We start from the raw sequence: 24,524 nt of genomic DNA, 5'->3' as shown, positions 1-24,524 counted from the left end.
GGACACAACACTTTCAGCGACAATCTTGAGATCTCGTCAAACTTGATCAACTTTATTTCTGTCTTCCTGAGATATTTCGCCTTCTAAAAATGCAACGAATATGTTCGTTATAGTTTTCTAGCCCACTCCAACCAATCAACTACCAGTGGGCGGAGTCAGCTCTTGTTCAAGGTTAGATGAGAATGAGCGAGCAAGAAATACATGCTCAGAATAAATAATCAGGAGTGAGCCAAAATAAACATCTTGCGCCATCCTGCTCCAATAGTGTAATTCCGTATTTTTCTGCGCCAAATAGCGAATTTTGCTTCCGTATGCTCGGAATTTTGGAAAGGACGCCAAAAAATTTTTGTTTCTGCTTGCCGCGAAAAAACACGCGAGCGTGTTTTATTACACTGTACTCAAACTATAGGCCCCTCGTCGGGCTTTCCATCGTTAAACCCCGACAATAACCGTGATCGTGCAACTGAAGATGGTTTGCAGCAAAGCGCTTGCCTCTTCAAGCGCTTTGGTTTGCAGTGGTCTTTCAGATTTAAAATGCTAATTTAGAAACGTTGCCGAATAACAAGCGTTAAATCGCCAAATAATGAGTGCTGAATCGCTCGCCAAACATCGTGTTGATTCTTCCGAAATTCTCTCCCATTTAGCAACAATTTCTTTCCGAGTATAAAAAAATTGAAAACATGTAGAAAATGTTTAGCCCATTTAAAATGCTGCGGTTCCAGACAGCAAATAGTGCCCACAGTAAACAAAAAATCATCTTAAATAGACTGGTGCAAAAAATTTTATGACAGCCCCTCTTTGAAACAAGGTATCAAAAACCTTAAACACCAAAAACAAACAAGCTGATGAAAAGATGTTTCATAACAAAAGACAGTGCAGTTTGAGCTGACCATATTTGCTCGGGAGAAATACGGGAAATTGGGATTTCAAATACGAGACATTGCCAAGAACAACGCCAAAAGTGCAACAAGTTGCCAAATATTTCTGAAATTGCGGAAAAATTGCAATGGCGGGAAACGAAGCGTTACTGCAAATTGCAGTGGATTAAAACGAATTCGACAAAAAAAAACTTTCACCAAGACAAATGTCGGAAATTAATATTCTCATTTATAGTTGTAATTATCATAATATAGTTCATGAGTTGAATAAGAATTTCAATCTTTGACCTCAGTAAAGAATTAAAATCCAAGTAGGTGTCGTGTAAAAATGGGACACTTTTGCCAAAAAAGTCGGGACGGCCAGAAAAAGAAAGAAAACCGGTACTGTCCCGGGATATACGGGACGTATGGCCACCCTAGTGCAGTTGTTTTATTTTGAAAAGGGATGAGGGTTAACGAAAATATTCTTGTAACTAAATTTCGCTGCTCCAATTTATAAATATTTGCCCCGAATCCTGAATTTTGCTGCTCCGAAATAGACTTTGTTACTTCTCACCCCTGAATAATACAAACAGATTCCCCCTTCCCCCCCCCCCCAAAAAAAAAATGTTTCTGTTCCTAGGAAATCACATCATGGCAGGTGTGTTTCTGTCATGGAGAGCGAAATAAAAGCGATGGGTGAAGTAAATTTTCTTGTTGGGGGGGAAAACAGAACACGTGGCAATTTGGGAAGGTTTCGCAATTTCATGTTTCAGTTATAATACTGATCAGGAAAATTTTAAAAAGGGATTAATGTCTGCATGATTCTGATGAAGCGCTAACGACCAGATTTTGGGAAGGCCATCCTGATATCAGATTACCTGTCGAAGTATCACATTCCAATGTTCTTCCTTTCTCCCCCCCCCCAACTTTGAGTCATTTTCTTATTGTTTCCAGGCAATTAAAATTTTCATCATAAACTTGAAAGTTTTGGTGGGGGGGGGGGGGGCGCACAGTGATGATGGAAACATGTTCACACACATATATATATTGGATCAATGGTTCTCAGGCCCACTTGTGACCCTACGATATTTCGAGGGGGGGGGGATCAAATGAAAGGTAACCCACGCAGTGCAGTTAAGGGGGCACAGAGGCAGGGGTGGGAAATGACTAAGTCCATTTCGGAGCAGCGAAATTAACAAGAATATTTTCATTTACCCTCATCCCTTTTCAAAATAAAACATCTGCGCTGTCTTTTGTTAGCAAACATCTTTTCATCAGCTTTTTTATACTCAGAAAAAAAATGTTGCTAAATGGGAGAGAATTTCGGAAGAATCAACACGATGTTTAGCGATTCAGCACTCATTATTTGGCTAGATTAGCGATCTGACACTCGTTATTTGGCAACATTGGCGATTTAACGCTCGTTATTCAGCAAAGTTTCTACATGCTCTTTTTACTCCCGGAATGAATTTTTTTTTTTTCACGAAACATCGAGATTTGACGCAATGACGACGATCGACTACAGTAATTTTTACTGCTTCCAGTGGCGACTTTTTTTGTGAAAACGGAAACTGACCCGCATTTACGCTTTAACGCTGAAAGACCATTGCAAACCAAAGCGCATGCATTAATAATCTTTAATACGCTTTGTTGCAAACCATCATCAGTTGCACGATCACGGATATTGACGGGGTTTCACGATGGAAAGCCCGATAGTTAGAGTACAGTGTAATAAAACACGCTCAGAAGGAATCGTTTCGCGGCAAGCAGGAACAAAATTTTTTTCTTTTATAAAAGATCTTTTTATAAAACTTTATGGTGTGATCCCGGCCTTAAGCACAGACACTATAAAAATTTTATTATAATTCTTTTAAAACTGCAACCAATAAGCTGATCGGTTGCATTTGCTCGAATGCAATCGATAAATTTATTGGTTGCTTTTTTCACGTTTTATAAAATAACTTTCATAAACCTTTTAGAGTGAAGTCCCATCCTTAGATTAGTCTCACTTCTGAAATATAAAATTTCATTTTTTTTTTTCAGTTTATAGACTGAATATTGAGTAAAATAAACTTGTAGGTATCAGGGGGCACTAAAACTATTCAAGTGCTTAGGGCCTTCAAACGTCTTAATCCGGCAATGAGTGAACACCGTACGTGGATAACGTTGTTTAATAAAAGCATTTTTTTAAAGTTTAAAAAAATTAAAAGATTAAAAATTTTAAAAAATAATAAATAATTTAAAATACTTATATTTTTTGAATAATTTCAAATATTTAAAAAGAAAAAATTTTTTTAGTTAAATTTAAAAGTTATTAAAGTATTTAGTTAATTAAAAATATTAGTAATGAGAGAAAATTACAGAACGGCTTATAATTTTGATCCCGTCAGTGGTAGTTGTTGGCAGGTTTTATTGTATAAAATTGTAAATTATGGACAAAAGACAGTTGCTCCATCTCAAAAGGAAACGGAGGGATAGACGTATGTGGGTACATCATATTTTGATGAACAGTGACCCTCATATGGTGTTTAAGGGTATTTATGGCAAATAATTAAAACAATTCCGTGCAAAATCATCTTTAAAAAGTAGCCAAAGATGCGGACGAATTCGCTCCGCATCCGATCGTGTGAATAGCCCCGAATAACTCAATTGTCGAAACTTCTATGAGCGGATGCAGAGGTTTTGACACATGCGGACGGGGTTCCGTTCACAATCCCGACAGACGAAATCCCGACAGGTCAAAATCCCGACAGGGTCGAAATCCCGACAGGTCAAAATCCCGACACTGTCGAATTTAAAAATTCAATTTCGCCGTATAAGCCGCACTTCGTGATTTCTGTCGGGATTTAAATTTCTCGCGGCGAGGGGCGTTGATGAGAATGATAAATTGCGATCAAATAAATTTTTCAAATTTTAATTTCGCCGTATAAGCCGCACTTCGCGATTTCTGTCGGGATTTGAATTTCTCGTGATGAAGGGCGTTGGGGTGACGATGAGAATGATAAATTGCTATCAAATAAATTTTAAAATTTCAGTTTCGCCGTATAAGCCGCACTTCGCGATTTCTGTCGGGATTTGAATTTCTCGCGATGAGGGGCGTGGGGGCGCCGATGAGAATCATAAATAGCGTCGGTTTTTAATGGAGATAATGATATTCGATATACGGGTGTTGCATGGGGTAATAAAACGCTCAACGATATTCAAGTTGAAGACGTGGAGGTCCTAAATCTTCTAAGAAATGTATGTGCAAGCAAAGCACCAGGACCAGATGATATCTATCCCAGGGTTCTCAGGGAAGGGGCTAATGAATTGTTGGGGCCAGTCGCACAGATATACAGGAGTAGTGTTGCTGAGGGTATCGTCCCGAGAGATTGGAAACTGGCTAACGTTGTTCCGATATTTAAGAAGGGTAGTAGAGAAGTGGTGTCTAATTATCGTCCAGTGAGTTTGACGAGCTCCCTCTCGAAAATTTTGGAAATTATCATCAAAAGGCAGTTTGTGAAGTGGATAGACGAGAATAATGTATTGTCGGATAATCAGCATGGGTTCAGGAAGGGGAAGTCATGTGTAACTAACCTCCTTTGCTTCTATGATTACGTGACTAAGGCTTTGGGTAAGAGCAAAAATGTCGACGTTGTTTACCTTGATTTCCAGAAGGCATTCGATCGGGTCCAACATGGCAAACTCTTGAAGCGTTTACACGAGATTGGAATAGGGGGCAACTTGCTGAATTGGATAGAATCGTGGTTAAGAGATAGGTCGCAACGAGTTATGGTGAACGGGGAATTCTCTGGTTGGACAGACGTCACAAGTGGAGTTCCTCAGGGAAGTGTCCTTGGCCCCATACTTTTTTCACTTTTTATCGACAAACTCGATCAGGGTATCGATGGAATTACTAGCAAATTCGCAGATGATGTGAAGCTAATGGGGGTAATCGGAAATGAAAGCGATAGGGAGTTGCTCCAGACCAACTTAAACAAGATTGCAGCATGGGCAAATGAATGGAGCATGACGTTTAGCGTAGATAAGTGCATGGTCGCTCATTTTGGTTCGAACAACCCACGGTTCTCTTACGAGTTGAATGGTGTCACTATCCCGGATGCAACTAGAGTCACCGATTTGGGAATTCTCATTGACGAGCGACTTAAGTTTTCTGAACATTGTTCAGCGGTTGTCAAAAAATCGAATAGAATGCTTGGTCTCATTTTCAAAAAGGTCTCTTCGCGTTCTCCTAAAGTCATTCTTCCGCTTTTTCGAGGCTTAGTTCGTCCTGGACTGGAGTATGCTGTAAGGTTTTGGAGACCATACCTACAGAGGGACATAGCCTTGGTTGAAGGGGTGCAGAGAAGAGCTACGCGTGTCCTTATTGGCACACGGGGCTTGAGGTATGAAGAGAGACTTCATTTTTTGAATATGTTTACACTGGATGAACGCAGGTGTCGAGGAGATATGATCGAAGTGTTCAAAATTTTCAATGGGATGGATAGGATGGACCATGAACTTTTAGTACACCGCCAATCGACTGCTTTTACAAGGGGACACCAGTATCGATTGGTGAGGGACAATGCAAGGTTATGGTGTCGCAGGGAATTTTTCTCCAATAGGGTTGTTAATAAATGGAATAGCTTACCCCCGGAGGTAGTAAATTGTAACACAATTGACACGTTTAAAAAGAAATACGATGAACATGTTGGGGTAAATCGAGAAGCTATCCATTCTTAGAATAAGACAACCATAAGTATTCTTTATGGGCATTGTATAATATTTTATCATGTGTATATATTGTTTGTTAATTTGTGTTAATTGCATTTTTAATGGGGTTGCTGTATTTTTTAAACATATGACAACCATATTTTTATGGGCATCTTTTTATCAGCCACCTCGTTGGGCATTTTGCCTGTTGTGGCGTTGTATTTGTATTTGTATAAATAAATTTTCAAATTTTAATTTCGCCGTATAAGCCGCACTTCGTGATTTCTGTCGGGATTTGAATTTCTTGCGGCAAGGGGCGTTGGGGTGACGATGAGAATGATAAATTGCGATGAAATAAATTTTCAAATTTTAATTTCGCCGTATAAGCCGCACTTCGCGATTTCTGTCGGGATTTGAATTTCTCGCGACGAGGGGCGCCGATGAGAATGTCGCCGCTGTGGTGGTCGAGTGGTTATAGTGCCGGACTCGTGATGCGAGGATCCGGGTTCGAACCCCACAGTGGTGGTCGGCTGAAGTTGGTTTTCTGTGGTTCCCAACTTCAAGGCGCAAATGCGAGCCGATCTCCCCGTTAAAAAGTCTCGCCACAGAGAGCAACAGTCCTACAACGGTAAATCATTCAACCATAACACTTCACTCATAGTTAGTAAAACTGGGGACAGATGACAGCACTACACATAACAAGCATTACACAGGAACAAACTTTACGTCAGGTTGCACTACACGTACACGCACATTCCCGCATGTACCGATTCGTTGGGGGGTTCCGCGGGGGGGGGGGTGCATGTGTGGTGTAGCAGTAGTAGGTAGGGGCTCGGGGATCCATGATGTTCTTAAGTCAGCCACCTCGTTGGGCAATTTGCCTGTTGTGGCGTTGTATTTGTATTTGTATTTGTATAAATTGCGATCAAATAAATTTTTCAAATTTTAATTTTGCCGTATAAGCCGAGCTTCGGGATTTGAATTTCTTGCGGTGAGGGGCGTGGGGGCGCCGATGAGAATGATAAATTGCGATCAAATAAATTTTCAAATTTTAATTTCGCCGTATAAGCCGCACTTCATGATTCCAGAGGCCTGAGTTAGGTCTGACCGTTCATCGCATACAAGTTCCAAGGAAAAATTGATATTCTTTGCCTTTCTAGTCTAGTGGGCTCACCCAGAAAGCTCGAGAACGGGGGTTTGATTCCTAGCAAGAGCACAGGTGAATTTTTCCTTCCTAACTTCATCTCGCATCAGCCAACCGTTGAAACCTACGTATAGATAGCGGAAAGTGATATCATCCTCGGAAAATATAGTGTGTGTGGCTCAAAACAAAAAAATCTAAATTTTTCTTTGATTTCCCGTCCTTTAACTTCCAATTTGAAAGTTGTTGGATTGTCTCTCCTGATGCCAACAGAAAAATTGCATGTTTCTCAGTGCAATATTCGCTAAGATATTTGAATTCGAAAACTGGAGAAAAGTTATGAAAAGACAGCAAAAACTAATCGACAACGCTCCTTCCCCAAATTTATGCTGTCCTTTCCACCTTTCCTTCGAATTTTGAATTCAAATATCTCGGCGAACATTGTACTTGTCAACTTAGATTTTTTTTTTGTTGGTCTCATGAGATACGGTGCAGTCACTTTATAATTAGAAGTTTTAAAAATTTATATTTTTTTATTTTGTTACACACTGTGTTTTCACTCTCAAAACTGGTACAGGGTAATTTTTGAACGCCTTTTGAGCATTTTTTCAAACTGAAATCATCTCTACCACGGATGGTTGAGAAGACAATGGCCGTACTAACTCTTAAAGGACACCCTGTATGCAACTACACTACCACACAATTTGCATACTCTCTTCAAAGCCTTAAGACCAACTTAGAGATAGAATTTTAAGAAATTTTTTTGGGAGTCTCAACAGTATAAAATAAAACTACTGACAGAATTTTATGTTTATAGCTTCGTAGTGAGAAGGGGGGAATTGGGGATCCGGTCCCTTCGAAATGAGAGAAAATGATTGAAATAAGGTAAAACATGGCATATATTAAAAACACAAATATATTATTTGACACAAATATATTATTTGACCACTTCTCCACCTCCCCCCCCCCCCCGAATGGAATTTCTAGATACGGGCCTGACCTTCAGTGGTTGCGGCTCGGCGATGAATCAGTGAATTAAGCTGTCAAGACATGTAATTTTATACATATGAATGAAAATATTTCTCTACTATTACATTGCTTTCGAAAACCTTGAAAATTTTAAATTAAGATCTTCATGAAACGGTCTAACTTTGTGCAATATCATTTGACATTTTAAGTCTATTTGAAACTTGAGCGAGAAAGAATTTCGAAAAATTCTCAAAGAAAATAATAAGGAATAGCAGTGTTTCTGGAGGATAGAAAAATCGATAAATGCCAGAAAAAGGCAACCCTGAATCCTTTGCTTTTCGCCAAGTTGGAAAAGTAAATGAATTTCCAAATTATTGATCTCCATTGATCATGGTATGCGCCACAAACCACTTGCAGCGACAAACGGAAATCCCGACAGAAATCGCGAAGTGCGGTTTATACGGCGAAATTAAAATTTGGAAATTTTATTTGATCGCAATTCACTATTCTCATCGTCGCCCCAACGACCCTCGCCGAGAGAAATTCAAATCCCGACAGAAATCACGAAGTGCGGCTTATACGGCGAAATTAAAATTTTATTTGATCGCAATTCGTCATTCTCACCGGCGCCCCCACGCCCCTCGAAATCGCGAAGTGCGGCTTATACGGCGAAATTAAAATTTGAAAAATTTATTTGATCGCAATTTATCATTCTCATCGTCACCCCAACGCCCTTCATCACGAGAAATTCAAATCCCGACAGAAATCGCGAAGTGCGGCTTATACGGCGAAATTAAAATTTGAAAAATTTATTTCATCGCAATTTATCATTCTCATCGTCACCCCAACGCCCCTTGCCGCAAGAAATTCAAATCCGACAGAAATCGCGAAGTGCGGCTTATACGGCGAAATTGAATTTTTAAATTCGACCGTGTCGGGATTTTGACCGTGTCGGGAATTTGACCCTGTCGGGGATTTCGACTTGTCGGGATTTCGACCCTGTCGGGATTCTGACCCACACCCATGCGGACGACGTCCGGACCCGCATAAACATTTCCTATAGTTCGTTTCAGGTTAACTTTGCAGTGAAAGGGAAGCTACGAGGGAACCGCATCACACGTTGCTATGACAACGAAAGCCTTTCAACCAATGTATCGATGCGCAGTCGCGGTAAGGTATAGCTGATTCTCGCCAATCTCACTGAGAAAAATCTTTTTTTTTACGCATAATGGTGATAATTTTTTTTTCTATTTTAAAATTCTTAAACGAATAAAGATCGATTCAGAACACTATTTTTTCAGTATTCATTTTCACTCATTCAAAAAATTGAAATATTCTGCATAAATGATCATCGTAAGCCTCCGATTTATGGGAACTATATTTTGCGGCGAAGGAATACACTCTCTACCTTTCTCTGCACTGCAAAGTTAACCTGAAACGGACTATAGGTGCGGCGAAATTTCGGCTCGTCTGAAAGGCTCAGTATATTCCATTGTTAAAACTTCTTCCGGACCGGCGTCCGCATCCGCTCCGTGTGAAAGGCCTAGCTGTATTGGTCGTCGGTAGAGCTGTTCCCACCTGCTACAGGGTGGCCTTGAAATCCCTATAAAGAAATTCCCCCCCCCCCCCCAAACCACGCTTTGTTTCCTTTTTCCTTTTTTCAGGGACCTTTTATCATCAACCTTTTAGCAGGAAATATTTCAGGGTGTGGGGAAAAGTCATGACCTTTTTTTAGGAACAGATGGAAGGATTTTAAGGACCCTTAAGAAAGGAATGAAAATTAATGGCTTTTTTGAAGCGTTTTTAAGCACCGTCGAACCCTGTATTTACATAAATTAATCAAAACTGAAAATGGATAAAAATCAACGCAAATTTAGGAGGGATAAAAATATTAATGAAAATATTGAATTTAAGAAAATTCAAAATTTAGAATGTGAATCGCACAATTAATGAAATTAAAGATTATTATATAATTAACAGAAATTGGAATGAATGAATATTCCAAAATTAATGGAATTTTCCCGAAATTAATTTCTGACATTAATCCTATAATGAATGAAAATTTGGAACTTGTGAAAAGTTAAAATAATTGAAAGGATTTTGACAACGATTTAAAATTAAAGAATAAGGATAGGAAAAGAAGTTCATATACTGTATTTTTCCCTAATTACAACATTGTAATAATAACTCGTGACATTACTGAAATTCAATTTCAGTCCTCAAAGGGGGGAAAAAAACGACAAGAGAATATAGAGACTCATTTAATGAAAGATAAATTATGTTTTAAATTCAGTTGTCACAACTCATACAGAAAGAAATTGATTTTTAGACGAAACTAGTGAAGGATTGTAGGACCGGATAAATGTTGGTTGACAGACGCTAAAGCAGCTAAATGTCCGCTTCTATGAGACAACATCCGATATCACCTGAAAAGATAAATAGAAAAATTAATCACAAGAATCCGATCCATGTAAGTCAGTGGTCCTCAAACCATATGCAGTGATCTGGTGGGAAAGGGCGGTGTTAATTGCATTTTTAATTGGGTTGCTGTATTTTTGAAATATATGGCATTCATATTTTTATGGGCATCTTTTTATCAGCCACCTCGTTGGGCATTTTGACTGTTGTGGCGTTGTATTTGTATAATCACTTTCATTCTAAGAAGGTACAGAACCCTTTTCTTCAATGTACATACACTTAAAAAATTCTGTATCTCTTATTTCTTTAAAAGTTGTGCAATTCAGCCACGTTGGTTTAATTTTCTTGCTTTCAAACTTTAATATTCCTGTCTTCTTGACGGGAAGAGAGACAGGGACAGAGAATATTCTCTCGAAGGACTACTATTATAAATTACTAGAGAATATTCTTATAGAAAATAATAAGTATTCTTAAGTTATTTATAGCAATACATGTTATTACAAATATTCTTGAGAATACTTTCTGGAAGGACTTCTATTAATAACTTGAGAACGATCCTTATTATTTTCAATAAGAATATTCCGCAGTAATTCATAAAAGTAGTCCTTCCAGAGAATATTCTCAAGCATATCATATATATATAACTATATTATAAATAATAGGAGAATATTTTCATCAAGAATTTATAAGAATATTCTTGTTGTTTAACTATAGTAGTAGTTAGTCCTTGATCAGAATATTCTCCGAAAGATTATTCTCACGAATTTCGCATCACCATGCAAAACAAAACTTTTTTTTGGACCAGAAATTTTTTTCCTAGTGAGAAGGAGGCATAGATTTTGAATAATAGCTATAACAAAATCTAAGTCCTTCAACAGAGAGTGCACAACCTTTTCAATCTCCGGGCCAGATATGCAGTGTTCCTCCTGCTCGCTGGCCAGAAACTTGCATATATATAGCAGGTGATCCAACAGTGTTATACCTTTTTTTTCTTTGGTGATTTCCTTTCTAGCATGCTGGCGCCTTTATTACTGGTCAGCGACAATCGCCCTTTTCTTCCATACACATTTGTTTTTCCTATTCGCTATAATTATTATTTCTTTGGGAGGCATATATTCCTCTTTTTTACTGTTGGTTATCATCTGAAGGTGGCACCATCTCTTAGAGACGCTAGTAATTATACAAGCGTATAGAGCGAGCGTTTGAACCAAGTCTGTTATTACTTTACAGTTTATTTTTTTGTTTGTTCATACATTATAGCCTAAATACCATTTTCCCCGCATAACACATTGTTTTTCCCATTGGAATATCTTGTTCCGGATTTGTTTTATCATGTTGTGTGCATTGCATACTTACATTTTTATTAATTTCTTCTATCTCAATCACTTAAATCAGTCCAAGAATGTTGTTTTGTTATTGTCGTTCGTTTTTTTAAAATCCTTTTCCTGTTTTAACAGCCATAGAATTTAACAGTCACAGAATTTTTAAAAAAATTTCGGTAAAATACTGGTTGGAACAGCCATACTATTATTCCTTTTGGCAATTTTTTTTTCTATGGCGAGAAAAATGTCCAAAAGCAGGAAATCCCTTTTCGGAGATGTGCTGTCAATTTTCAATTTTTTGCTTTGTCAAAAAAATGTCCAAAAGTATGGCTGTTCACTCCTAGCGACTTCTTGTCCTGCTTTTGGACATTTTTCTCGCCAAAGAAACAAAAATTGCCAAAAGGAGTAATAGTATGGCTGTTCCAACCAGCATTTTACTGAAATTTTTTTCAAATTGTGTTTTTCCCTCTTATTTTCATCGAGACTTGCTCTAATTTTCATTTTTTACTGTAGTCAGAAATTATGATTATTTTCATGACTCGCTAATTATACCATAATTATGACCATCATAATTAATAGCAGTCATATAAATATATTCATCTCACACAGCTTTTTATTTCCCCCCCATTGGCGATTTTTCAGCATTTTTAGCGGTAGACTATTTTTTTAGCCTTTGACAGTTTCTTGGCTACAACATGCAACTTTACTTGTATTTGGCAATTTCTTGGCTGTATGTATGAATGCCAGAACTTAGCCACTAGACTTATCTCGTTACCGATACCTCTTCCAACCCAGCTTACAATTATTTGGCAAATTAACTTGAATTTTACTTTTTTTAGGCTGTAAATGACAACTTTATTTTGAAAAATTTTGACTATTATTTTTTTACTTGAATTTGGCATTATTTTTAGGCTTTAATTGACATTTATACTTGCACCTGACTGTGTTTTTGGCAATGATCAGTGATAATCCATATGGATCCTGATTTCCTGTATTTTCATTAAGGAAATATGGTGAGGTTTTCATTACGTTATGTGAATTTGCTACTGCCAAAGCCCAAAATTTAACAGTTTGCGACACGGAAAATGCCCAAATTTCGGAATTTAAGGCCAGGCAGTCAGAAGTGACTGGAGATCCCTGATCAATCTAAAACGAAAAGGCATTGGGTCATTCGACACATTTTTTCATGATAATCATGTCCCCGTTAGCTATGGCGACCCATTATATGGCAGTCACAATGCTCTTACACTTTACAGTTACTTTTCTTCTAAATTTGACAAATAACTATATGTCGGCCTGTCCCCAATATACGGTATAGTGCTTTGTAGCCAAATTTTTGTATGCGCTGAAACAGTGATGTTGCCAACACAATTCTTCCAGGTCCAAAAACGTAAATGGCGTCACTGGGTCTAATTTTCTTGTCCAGCTTATTGTTGCCATTTCGTTTTGCTCAAAAATGATTTTACTTTTAGGCTTATTCCTGGTTTTTTTCCGGCAGTATGGTTGATCGTGTAGATTTAATGTATCTGAATTGGCTACAGCATTTGTGGTGGTCCGAAGTCGAGATATTTTTGGGACTGTGGGGGGGGGGGGGCATGCTCCCCATGTTGACACGAGGAGGAGGAGCAAAGCAACATCCGATTGTGAACGCAGGTGGCGAAGCCGTTTGTGTGTTCTAGGCACGCGCCATGCACAGTATGGCCTACAGGTGCTTATCAATTTTTATTGATGAAACAACATTATAATTTTTTTTTTTTTCATTTCTACGTTAATCATTTTTTGGTATTGGGACAGTAACCCTAGCACAAAAGCGGGTTTGGCGAAAAGAAAAGTAGCCAAATTGCGGTGTACCGTATATTGGGAACTTACCCCATATAAAGCCATGTATCGATCATTAGCATTGAAAAAATGAATTTTGGGGGAGGGACTAGCGGACCGTCTTACTTCAGCAAATCGTACAATGGCCAAAGAATCTGCAGCCACTTCCCGAATCGTTCCCGCAAAGCGGACTTCGGCTGTAACATATTCATATTTTTCACCGTTTCGAACATCTTCCGAAGGCCGGAGTAAACATACCTTAAAGGAAAGACGCTACTTGAGATGCTTGAAGAGATTGTGAGATACGCAATGGTCTCGGCAATGGAGGAAATCGAAGAGCTCTTCGGTGCAAACCTCGGCCGTGTTCTTTCGGCTCGACACCCTGGCGTTGCACTCCTTGTACCTGTCCTCGAGAGAGGCGCATTTCTTATCTGCCGTGCATTTCTCTCGAACTGAATCCAGAGGATCGATGAGATCTTCTTCTTCTTCCTCCTCCTCCGGACCCGATGCGTGAACTTTCAACTTCTCGGCTGCCATTTTTTAACCTTCTGAGACTTTCCGGTAAATTACAATGATCTGGTAAATTCACCCGAGGTCAAAATTCGGTCGTCTGGTCAACACTAAGTGAGAGCTCAGTAATTTCAAGAAAGGAGTGCCTACAAAACGAGCATTTGGAGGTCAGATCAGTTTTGAAGGTTTCCTGTTTTTGATGACGTAATGAAATATAACTGGGGATCTTTGGCATAGCTATACCATACGTCCTGTTTTAAATAATTTTTGTCTGCCATTGTTTATTCGTTCCCGTGAAAATAACGTTTATTTAGAATTTAACTCAAACATTCCCTTATTAGTATTTTTTAAAAACATGTGATGAAAAATAACTCTCGTGTTTAATTTTTTTAGTGTTTCGATGAAAACACCCATTTTTTTACAATGCAAACTGAGATTCAGTTTCCATTGAAATCATATAAATTTTTCCCCAAATTAAAAAAATTTGAATATGTCACTCGCATACAAATCATATTCAATCTATTTTTTTACATGACGCAAAACAAAAAACGTTATTTGCTGTAGTGTAAATAAAATAAATCCTGCTGCAAAACTATTTTTTACAACAGTTGGCTATGCCCTACGCAGGGCCGCCCATGGCCCCCCCCCCGTCCAGGGACCCCAAGCCAGACTTTTCACGGGCCCTTTTATAGTGAATTTATAACATGAAAGAACAAAAAGTGTTGATTGTCCCGGGCCCTATCAGCCCCGCCCTTATCAGACGCGGAACAAGGTGCTGAAATAATTTCAAGGTTCCCCCCCTTCTCCCTCCCCCCGCGCATCCAAATAGTTATGCATTGAAACAGATATAGGAATGCTGAAAATATACTCATCAAAATTGAAAATTCAGAATGAATGGAAATTTAGGAATTGAGAAGAAATTCACACAGAGCTCATGGAAATTCAGAATTAATGAGCAATATAATTCCTGAATTGATGAACGGAATAATTCCAGAGAACTGACATGTATATTTATTCACTTCCACTACCATAAGTGTGGGGCCCAGTGCTATTACATTTTTCACACGCGCTGGCGCTATATGACCTGTTTTCCTTTGAATAAATTTAGTCACATCGCCACTACCTATGCAGCAATCTGCTGGCAGAAGACAAGTTCATTTTGTGAACAGACATGATTGCACAGCCATGGAAGTAATAGAATATTATCTCCTTGCTATATTACTTCCATAATCAGTCATAACAAATTAAATTACTCTAGTTTCATGGGCACACTAATAAGTGGCAGCACAAGTTTCATTTTGGATCAGAAACTCAACCCACAAAAATTTCAAATGATTTTCTACATTAGCATAAATTATTTAAACTGTTCATTCATTTCCCCCCTTAAAACAATGGATAACAAAATTTTTGTAATTAATTCAGCTTCACTGGTTTTAAAGGAATAATACAGTACTCAGAATTTAGTTCTCAAATTTGTTCATGGAAGACAGCAGCCTTGACCCATAGTTTTTGCATAAAACAAAATTTACGACATTACATCTGGCATACAAAGCTAGAATCGTTGTCCTACAAATTGACAGCACCAAATATGCCCATCTGCTTGTATGATTGGTAGAAATGTTTCAAAAAGTGATAGGCATTCATAGAATAGAAACTAGTTCTGATTCAGTGAGCCAGATATGTCATCATAAATTTCGATTGCAGGCATAATTTTTCAGACTATTTTTATCTGCTTCAAATGATGATTCTTGTCCTATTCAGAATGCTCTATATATACAAATCTAATAAATACTCATATGATATTTATATTACACAATTAGAAAATATAAAAATTTATTAGTCTATAATCATATATAAATATGCAATAACAAACCTCTCTGAATGATGTCATATATTAATATTTATATTTCAAAAAAAAAAACAACTTACCACTGGTATGATGATTACAGTTGAAACTACGTATACAAAATTTTATACAGTAGACTCTCGATAATCCAGCCATGTCTGGCCCAACTAGTAATTTTGCATATTTAGACAGATTTTCTTTGATCGAGAAGAAAATTTGTCACTTCATATCTGTGCACAGAAGTTTATATTATTTAAATAGTTTTTTTCAACTATCTCCCAGTAATACCAGGCCTGTAACTAGGCTGGGCCAACCATGGTACTACCCCAGGACCCCAAGCAGAATGGGGCTCCACAAAAAACTGTATTTATTTTGCATAATAACTCTCATGTAACCTTTTCGGGGGGGGGGGGCAGGAAAAGTCTGCCCTGGGCTCAGAGAAGGCATGCTACAGCCCTGAGTAATCCGGAAATTTCGGTAAGATGGCACACCCTGGTTGGATTAGTAAGAGTCTACTGTATAACTCATATAATTTCCAATGCAATTGAAAACTCCACAGCGAACACACGCAAAGAGACAACACCATATAGAACTATTCATGCAGCACAGCTGCCATCATTAAAATACAGCTAAATTTATCCTGTGAACCACCATCTCTCTTTGAATTTCTAATGTTATTGGGTTTTTACCATACCGATGGAAGAGTGATTCAGAATTTTATAGCTGCCATCAAGCCAAGGAGATTCCGGGCCGAAGAGAAGTGACCTAAGGAATTATCATTTCCGAATATTATGTGAACACCTGTGGCAGATATCCTCAGCTTTGAGTTGTGATGCAAGTTATGCTTTGAACCAAACCTGACCATGATCTTAGTAATTTCTGGAGAAAAAAATTATTTGCGAAGGAATGCCAGGTTTATACTGGTGGTGTACACCAAAAATATCCATTTTAACAACTCCAACCTCTGAACAGCTGAGAACATCTTCTGCGAATAAATATAAGCAAAATGTTCAAAGTTGATAATTTCCACTTTACTATGGCTCTTCAGCCTTGAACCTTCATATAATATCAACATAAAATTCTGCAGGAGAAATTCTTCAAATTTCAAGCTCAAGTGGAAAAAATATAAGAACCAGTGCTTTCTTCTTTCATATAAATATGGAATGCCTAATCTAATACCTATAACCAAAATCACAATACTTCCAAATTTCTCTGGAAGTCAATCCTAATTTATGTTCCAAACATGTCATAGAAAAACTACACATACAATTCAAAAAATTCATACAAAAATATAATTATGTATACCAATTCATTATATATACATTTTATGCAAAATTCCATACAAATGTGCTAATCAAGAACATTGCATAACAAAAACCTGTCTAATCTGAACCAATTAAGACCAGGATCTTTTTGGTTTACCAGGGTCTAGCTTTTAAGTATTATTAAAAAAAAAATTAATAGCAGTGAATTAAAAATTTGATGATAGTGAGTATCCTGACTCGCTGAACAAAAGTTACTAACATAAGAATTCCGTCTATAAACTACAGCTATCTTAGTAGTCCTTGCATTTATGAGAACACTAAGTGAGAACATTTAAGTGCAATTAACATAGATTAATGGCTGATTCGTTATGATCCTACCATTTGGGCCCTTTCTACCAATCTTTTTAAAGTTTTTTCCCCCATACAGTCGACGCTTGTCATAACAACTGCACATTATGGAAACCTTAAAAGGAGGACAAAAGGGTGAATGTTCTAAAATGTAAAAGGATGCTTGAAATGACATAAAAAGGACATCTGGTTACCCTAGGCAGAATGATGGGGGTCGTTATAATGAGCATCGACTGTATTAAGCTGACGTTCAGATTAGCAGCATTCTAGTGTATATATAGGTTTGATCAGTGGTTTCTTATTTCAACAGCGACATAAAGTAGGTGCACACATGTACATGGTTATTCAAAGATTCATCAACAAACACCACCTAGCATGGAGTAGATTCAACTATCAGGATTAACTCACTGTGTGGCAGCTGAATGTAATCAGTGTGAGGAATAGCATCACAGTTCGATGGAGCAATGAGAGAACATAAATTTTAGCTATGAATATAGGAAAACAGCAAAGTACTATTGGAGGGAAACCATTAGCAGAAAACTGTTTATGGCTTGTTTTAAGCTTCCATGATGGAAAGGAAACAACCAAGCAGAGCCATATCCGTGTCGTTGCATGAAACTAGGAATGGGACGAATAGTGATTTGGTCGAATATCAATTTTTTAAAAATTCACCACAATTATGAATAAAACTGATGTTTTTAATTAAAAATAAAATTACAGGTAATTTTAAATGATTGAAATTGAATTTCAATTATGTAATTTATTATTTAAATAAATATTTAAAAAATGGCAATTGAAAGACTTTAACTCATGATACTGAAAATCAAATTTAGCAATCACATATTGTATTATTGCGTATCACATTTAATATTACTTACGGAATCAAAATTTTTTCAACACTTTTACCAATTATACATCTAATTAAGAAAATGTCAACCATTATTTACTCTTAACTAGCAATGCATGATAAGATTTATCACTTATTATTTTATTTTTCCCTCTCTTTTAGTAGCTGAATACGTATCTTGTCTGGGCACATTAGCCTCGATTTGGTGAACTTGTGTAATTCATACAGTTCATTGTAGTAGGATTATATTTTCAGTTTAGTGTTGTCCTTATCCTTGAAATTCACCCTGACATAACCCCTTTCACAGAAACAGATATACACCACACAATAAAATATAATCATTAAATTTTTAATTTGTGCAAAAAATTCCAATTAATTTAATTTTTTAAAATTAGTTTGTTATGCTTAGATTTACACAGATATTTGGCCGAATACCTCAGCATTATTCAATCGAACTGAATATTTGGCAAAAGGGCCAAATACCAAATAGTGGCAGAATATTTGTCCCATCGCTACGTGAAACCTCAGAAGTGATTGAGCAAATGAGACAAATGCTTGCACAACATAGGTGACTGACACTAAACATTTTCTGACCCACTGTTTCCATCCAGCTCAGAAGTGATTGAGCAAATGAGACAAATGCTTGCACAACATAGGTGACTGACACTAAACATTTTCTGACCCACTGTTTCCATCCAGCTACAATATTAGCCTATTAGTCTGTATCTAAATAACCACATGCATGCATGCTGCTACATCTCCCATGTTGTTGTTGAGCTATACGACCAGTCACTATGATGGTGCAATTGTATTTTATACTACAAGGTTTTATATGCCAAGGTATTTTATACTGAATGTAAAGATGAATTCAAGATTTAGATTCAAATCGTTTCAACAAGAGACTAATACACAAATCCATGGATACAAAACTGCACAAGACATTCATACACGGCTCCTGGTAATCATAAATGTATTGCATTGAATAAGTATATCACAGCAAGGGGCCATCAAAATACAGAGATATATAAATAAATCAAATCAATCAACAAATACGTATTCGGGTTAACACAACGATATCCATGTATATAATATTCTGTCCATTTCATCACCATTATATTAAAAATATTACTTTTTCAAAGGAATAATGTTGAGTGATGCCAAAATTATAACTGAGATTATTACCACGGCTAATATGACAACGATAATCCATAGCTTCATGTTCTTGCACCACATTTTGCGACGGACTTGTTTGGCAGTTGCCTTCCACTTCGTAGCCTTGGAAAGAGAAAAAAATAATTTTAATAATCATAAAGATAGCAGACCAATTCTTCCACATACATTGATTAAAAATATAAAATATGAACTGACATATATTTATATATTATATACATATATATTCACAACCTATGTATAATTATGTAGACATAAGATACAACAAAGGGGGAATCAAAGGCAGAGATTGATCTTCCCTGCCTTTTATAAAAGAGCTGAAGAAGGATATTTGCGATTTTTGATTGTCGTGAAACACATCCTGAGAAGTGGCTCTTCCCCACAGGTGGGGCTGAAAGTGCAGACTAGGACAACTCTTATCATTCTTCGTTTTTTCTCACTATGAATTTTCTATGTAGGGGCTGAGAAAGATTCAAACCCAGGGACTTTGCTGCAGGATGTAAAGGCCATTTCTCCCGGACCTCTTAGCAACCTTATATGGAATCCCCCCAGTGGTTTCAAAAGGTTGCGTATAGACCCCACTAGAGGTCTGTAGACTTCTTTTTGAAAAGTACTGGTCTAGAATGTTAATGTATGTATTTCACACGTACAGGAACAACAACCTGTACTTAACTACTACAGCAATTACCACAAACTACCTGATTGAAACAATATCAGTGAAAAATGGCCCAAACCGAGCTTTCCACTGTCAAAATATGTAGGTATCTGATCTAATTAGTCATCAGCTATTGAAATGTCTTGAAAATACAAAGAGAAAACTCTCATCAAACAACAAAGTAGTGAGGAATAATTAAGAAAATTATTTAGTATGATGTAACAATATCGCAAACTTACGCCCATTTCCAAATCATTTGCCTTGTCGACCAAAAGTTCCAGTTTCCCTTCACGCTCAACAACTTTTTCTATGTTGTTCCTCATGACATCCATCACTTCGTTCACCTGATTCTTAACTTTCCCGATACCATCTACCTCAACATCTTCTGCGTACCTTTCCTGAAAGAGAAAATATCAATACAAAACATCAATTACAAATATCAACAAGTTTGGAAATACAGTCCCGAGCATGGAGAATACAGAAGAAAAAAAATCTTAATATATAGATACAAGTGATCTCTTTCACAGCACTTTTTTAATAGATTTGATAGGAAAGGGAAGGGGTGGAGTCTTGATTTACATGGAATCATGTTTGAGGGCGAGAGAATGTAACGTACAGAGAAGTGCCAGTGAAAAACTACATGTGTTAAGCTTGAAAACAAAGTGCCATAAGCTTACTGTAGGAATTTGCTATAACCCACCAATATTTTATCATAATTATTGGTTTTTTTATTGCTCTTTTTTGGTTGCCGTATTTTTTATGTTTAGATATTTTAGATATTTATATTTTTTATGGGCCTTTTTAACAGTCACCTCACTGGGCATCTTGCCTATTGTGGATATTCAATCATTTTTAAGGGGGCGGGGGAGCTATACAGTCACAAATCCTATTATAACAAACTCCAAAAGACCAGAGAAATCACTTCATTTCAATGAAATTTTGTTATAAAGGAATTCCAGGTATTTGCATTGTTTCTATGGAAGTGGACTTATCTGGGGGATTGAAAAATGTTCGTTAAAACATGATTTTTGCTATAATAGTATTTGGTAAAGTGGAATTTGACTGTAGTTTGAACATAATGTCACTTGAAAACTACCTATTCAACGAAACAGCAACAAAAATTTTAATTACCATTTCTTCATCGAGTACACGACTAAAATCTCTATCGAACTCATGCTCCATGGCTGTAAATGCTCGTCCAACTAAGCTGCCACTCGTGAATCTCTCTTTAACCTGGTGAAAAAAATATAGCATAAATTATCAAACAACTGCAAAGCTTCAAACTATGTCATACAGTTTAACTCTGTTAATAATGAGACACGAATTTCAACATCGCTCGCAGCATGAAACTCATAAAATCTGAGGAAGATTAAAAAAAACTATAACACCCATCATGTAGTTTTTAAAATCTGAATAAATAAAAAGGAAACATAAATGTGTATCTATACCTATTCATCTCAGATTTACAATAGACAGTGGTGAACAACCAACAGCTGATGAAAGTGTACTTATTACTTTGTGTCATGCTTTGATTTTCACCACCTTTACTATAAGATACGAGGCATAGTCGGGTCAAGGAAAAAACTTTCTAGATATCAATTACCAGTTTCATAGCCATTGGAATATAACAAAAGATCTCAACCAAGGGGTCCTGCAGCAGGATGTGGGGCCCATGCCTATGTACTACGAAAGTCACAACAATGAGAACGATTTCTGAAATTTTTGATCGAGTGATGGTCTAGAAAGTTAGGTAAAATATTTCAAATGAGAGGAGGAAAGTAATTTTTTGGGCAATTTCACTGCTCTCATTCACTGGGATTATTCTCAATACGAAAACTTTGCATAGAAAATTGCAGATCAAAACATTTTATGAATTTGTAGATGATAGCATACAGAATTGCTCAACAATATGCAGGTACATAAACATGAACAAACTATTTAAAAAAAATGTTAAAGGTGAAATAAAATAAAACCTCCCTAACTTGACATCCACTTAAGTCGACATATTTTTCAATCTCCTTCGGGTGTCGAGTTATCGAGATCCTACTGTATATGACAACACATAATGTTCAATAACACTGAATATCATGGAGAAAAGAAGAGCACAGAAAACAAACCTTGTTCAAGAAAGCATATGGTATATTTCGACCGAAATCAGTAGGAGCAACGCACATATAGATTATGGTATCTTCGACCAGAACATGATAATAGTACCTAAGAAAAAAAATTAAATTAAATTGTGTGTATATTATGTTATGTTAATAACTTAGTTATCCAAAAAAAAAAAAATCATTAAAACCAAGATGTATAAATAGTAATAGTTACAGAAATTTGTATATGCAGTGAAACTTGTCTATAATGATACTGTAGGGACCTAGAAGAAAAGATTGTTATAGACAGGTTATCGTTATAGGCAGTTCGCGCACGCGCGATATTTAATTCTGATACGTTTTCTAAATACTGGTCGGTTATTAGGATGGCAGCTACTTGGCGATGAAAAAAACTGTAAAGCCTTGTATGGGATTGTTTCGATGATTAAAAGTTTATCGTATGATTAAAAAAGAAGAAAAAAAGATGCCACTTAAATCACAAGCATGAATAAGAATATCAGGATACCATAAAAGAGCAGACACAATAAAAGTCATCGTTGAATTAAGGAAACACCTTTTTTGCATGTACTGCAGCTGTGTAAAGGTGCATAGCAACTATATCTGTTGAAACTCACTTTAGGAATATGTAACAGAAGCTGTATGCAGAATGCTGTTCATGCAAAAAAATCAATTTCCGAAAACAAATGCTTCAAATATACTGTACCATATTACGAGATGTCACTTACAAGCCGGATTGGAAACACGTTTTGGTGTCATATGTTACTGGCACCGTTGGCAGGAATGTTTTGGCAACTGATTCAAAATCTTCAGAAACTTTCTGAGAGCTCACTAGAATGGTTTCAGATTTTGCCACTGCCGCATATAATATCCCTGTATCCATTGTGGAATTTTCAGTTCTGAAATGAGATATATTCTTATGATTGCATCGGAAGCATGAAAATAAAAAATGTGCACAACACAATAAAGTTTTTCGATCTCGACATAACCATAAAGCATTTGCACATTATGAACAATTTGCACATTAGATGATGATTAAATTAAATAATTTGACTGAACTTCACACATCAGCATCTTCGCAAACCAAATGGTGGACTAGTTGACCGGACACTGCATTTCAACCGTCAAGTCAACTAGTCCACCATTTGGTTTGCCTAAGGATCAAAAGTAAGAAGCGGACACTGGCGGGACAAAAAACTTGTCCATAAAAGAGGGGGGTGACCATTGATCAGGGGGTTTAAAAAGCATACTTTCATTACACAAGGGGAAACTGTTTGGCCATAAAAAGATGTTTTACTATAATATGCCCACAATAAAATCTTGAAAACCATAAATTACTCCTTGCATTTGTACACACCGTACAAAAAAGGGAATGATTACCACACATAAATAACAGGATAGTAGGTATAATATTTACATTTTCTCAAGCACAATTTTTGTAGGGTTGTAAAATATAATAGGTGTAACCATTACTATTGATAACAATAGTATAGAAGATATAATTTCTACGTGACATGCTTACCAAAAACATTTACTTCACAATGTAAACATGAATTACTTGAAATGTATTGATACATGTCCAATACAATATCTACCAGTAAGTATTAGAATAAATTAAATTTAAATTTTGTAAACCCCTATTTTTTTGAAATACAAGGAGCCTTTAGTAAAACCTCAAACACTAAAACGCATTCACAAATTTTGAACATTGAAGGGAAATTTATCATAGAAAAAATTATCATATATAATATACATACGTGATTGCTCTGAGACTTATTTACTCACAAAACATTCAAAATTTATTACTTTTAAGTTAATAGCAATTTAAGTTAGTGGATTGATAAACTTCTATACAGGGGGATTGATAAACAAAACATGGGTTTCCAATCAGATTCTGGTCAGGTTATACAGAGTTTTCAATTATTTGGCTATCTCCTGCTCGATCTTGACACAACAAAATGAAACATTTCGATTTATAAATTTTATCTAAATTATATTAATAAAATAATCCAACATCTTCAAAAGTGATTTCATTGATGCATAAATAATATTTTTTTTATTCTCAATTTTTCATGACGGTTAAAATTTCATCGTTGCTGACCGTCATGATGCAAGACCACACCTTCAGTTGTAGTGATGGGCAAAACGGTTCTTTTCCGTGAGCGGCTCTGAACCGCTCACTCACCAAAATGAACCGCAGCTCTTACACGGCTCTTTTGAAGAGTTGATCAAGAGCGCCATCTAGCGAAGGGTTTTATAAACTCTTGTGATTTAACCTCCTCCTTTCCACCCCCCCCCCCCCCCCCCCGCAAACAATATCTAGATATTTTTTTTTCAATTACAGCACACTGCGTTTACGCTGCAGTTGATGGACACGCGTTGTGTTTCAATTAAAAAATCAACCAGAGAAATATGCAAAAAATCAAGCTTTTCTCTCTCTCTCTCATTCCAAAAATAATAATAATAAACTTTTCCCTTAGGGGTCATTCAAGTATTACGTCAGCATCGAGAGGGGGGGTCAGTGTTTTGCGACTTTTGCTGACAAATGGGGGGGG

The 24,524-nt window shown here is 36.7% G+C and overlaps 2 protein-coding genes across 2 annotated transcripts; both read right to left on the bottom strand.

Annotated features, from left to right (window-relative positions):
* Nucleotides 1–9,910: 9,910 nt before the first annotated feature.
* LOC149088821 (cytochrome b-c1 complex subunit 6, mitochondrial-like) lies at nucleotides 9,911–13,862 on the bottom strand. The gene is made up of 2 exons (XM_089250296.1): nucleotides 13,479–13,862; nucleotides 9,911–10,088 (listed from the first exon to the last, which is right to left on the bottom strand). The coding sequence occupies exon 1, from the start codon at nucleotides 13,755–13,757 to the stop codon at nucleotides 13,494–13,496; it is 264 nt and encodes an 87-aa protein (XP_089106422.1). The 5' UTR covers nucleotides 13,758–13,862; the 3' UTR covers nucleotides 9,911–10,088; nucleotides 13,479–13,493.
* Nucleotides 13,863–15,971: 2,109 nt separating this feature from the next.
* LOC149088820 (vesicle-associated membrane protein 7-like) lies at nucleotides 15,972–24,073 on the bottom strand. Its single transcript, XM_089250295.1, has 6 exons — nucleotides 23,727–24,073; nucleotides 22,698–22,868; nucleotides 21,979–22,075; nucleotides 20,993–21,094; nucleotides 20,101–20,259; nucleotides 15,972–19,311 (listed from the first exon to the last, which is right to left on the bottom strand). The coding sequence occupies exons 2-6, from the start codon at nucleotides 22,850–22,852 to the stop codon at nucleotides 19,162–19,164; spliced, it is 663 nt and encodes a 220-aa protein (XP_089106421.1). The 5' UTR covers nucleotides 22,853–22,868; nucleotides 23,727–24,073; the 3' UTR covers nucleotides 15,972–19,161.
* Between the last annotated feature and the right edge of the window lie 451 nt (nucleotides 24,074–24,524).

Source organism: Pholcus phalangioides, unplaced genomic scaffold, assembly GCF_987345545.1.
Source record: "Pholcus phalangioides strain wild (caught in Gottingen) unplaced genomic scaffold, Ppha-v1.0 ptg000003l_1, whole genome shotgun sequence".
NCBI lineage: Eukaryota > Metazoa > Arthropoda > Arachnida > Araneae > Pholcidae > Pholcus > Pholcus phalangioides.
Note: the sequence above shows the minus strand (reverse complement) of the source record. Positions and strands in the feature narration are given on the sequence as shown.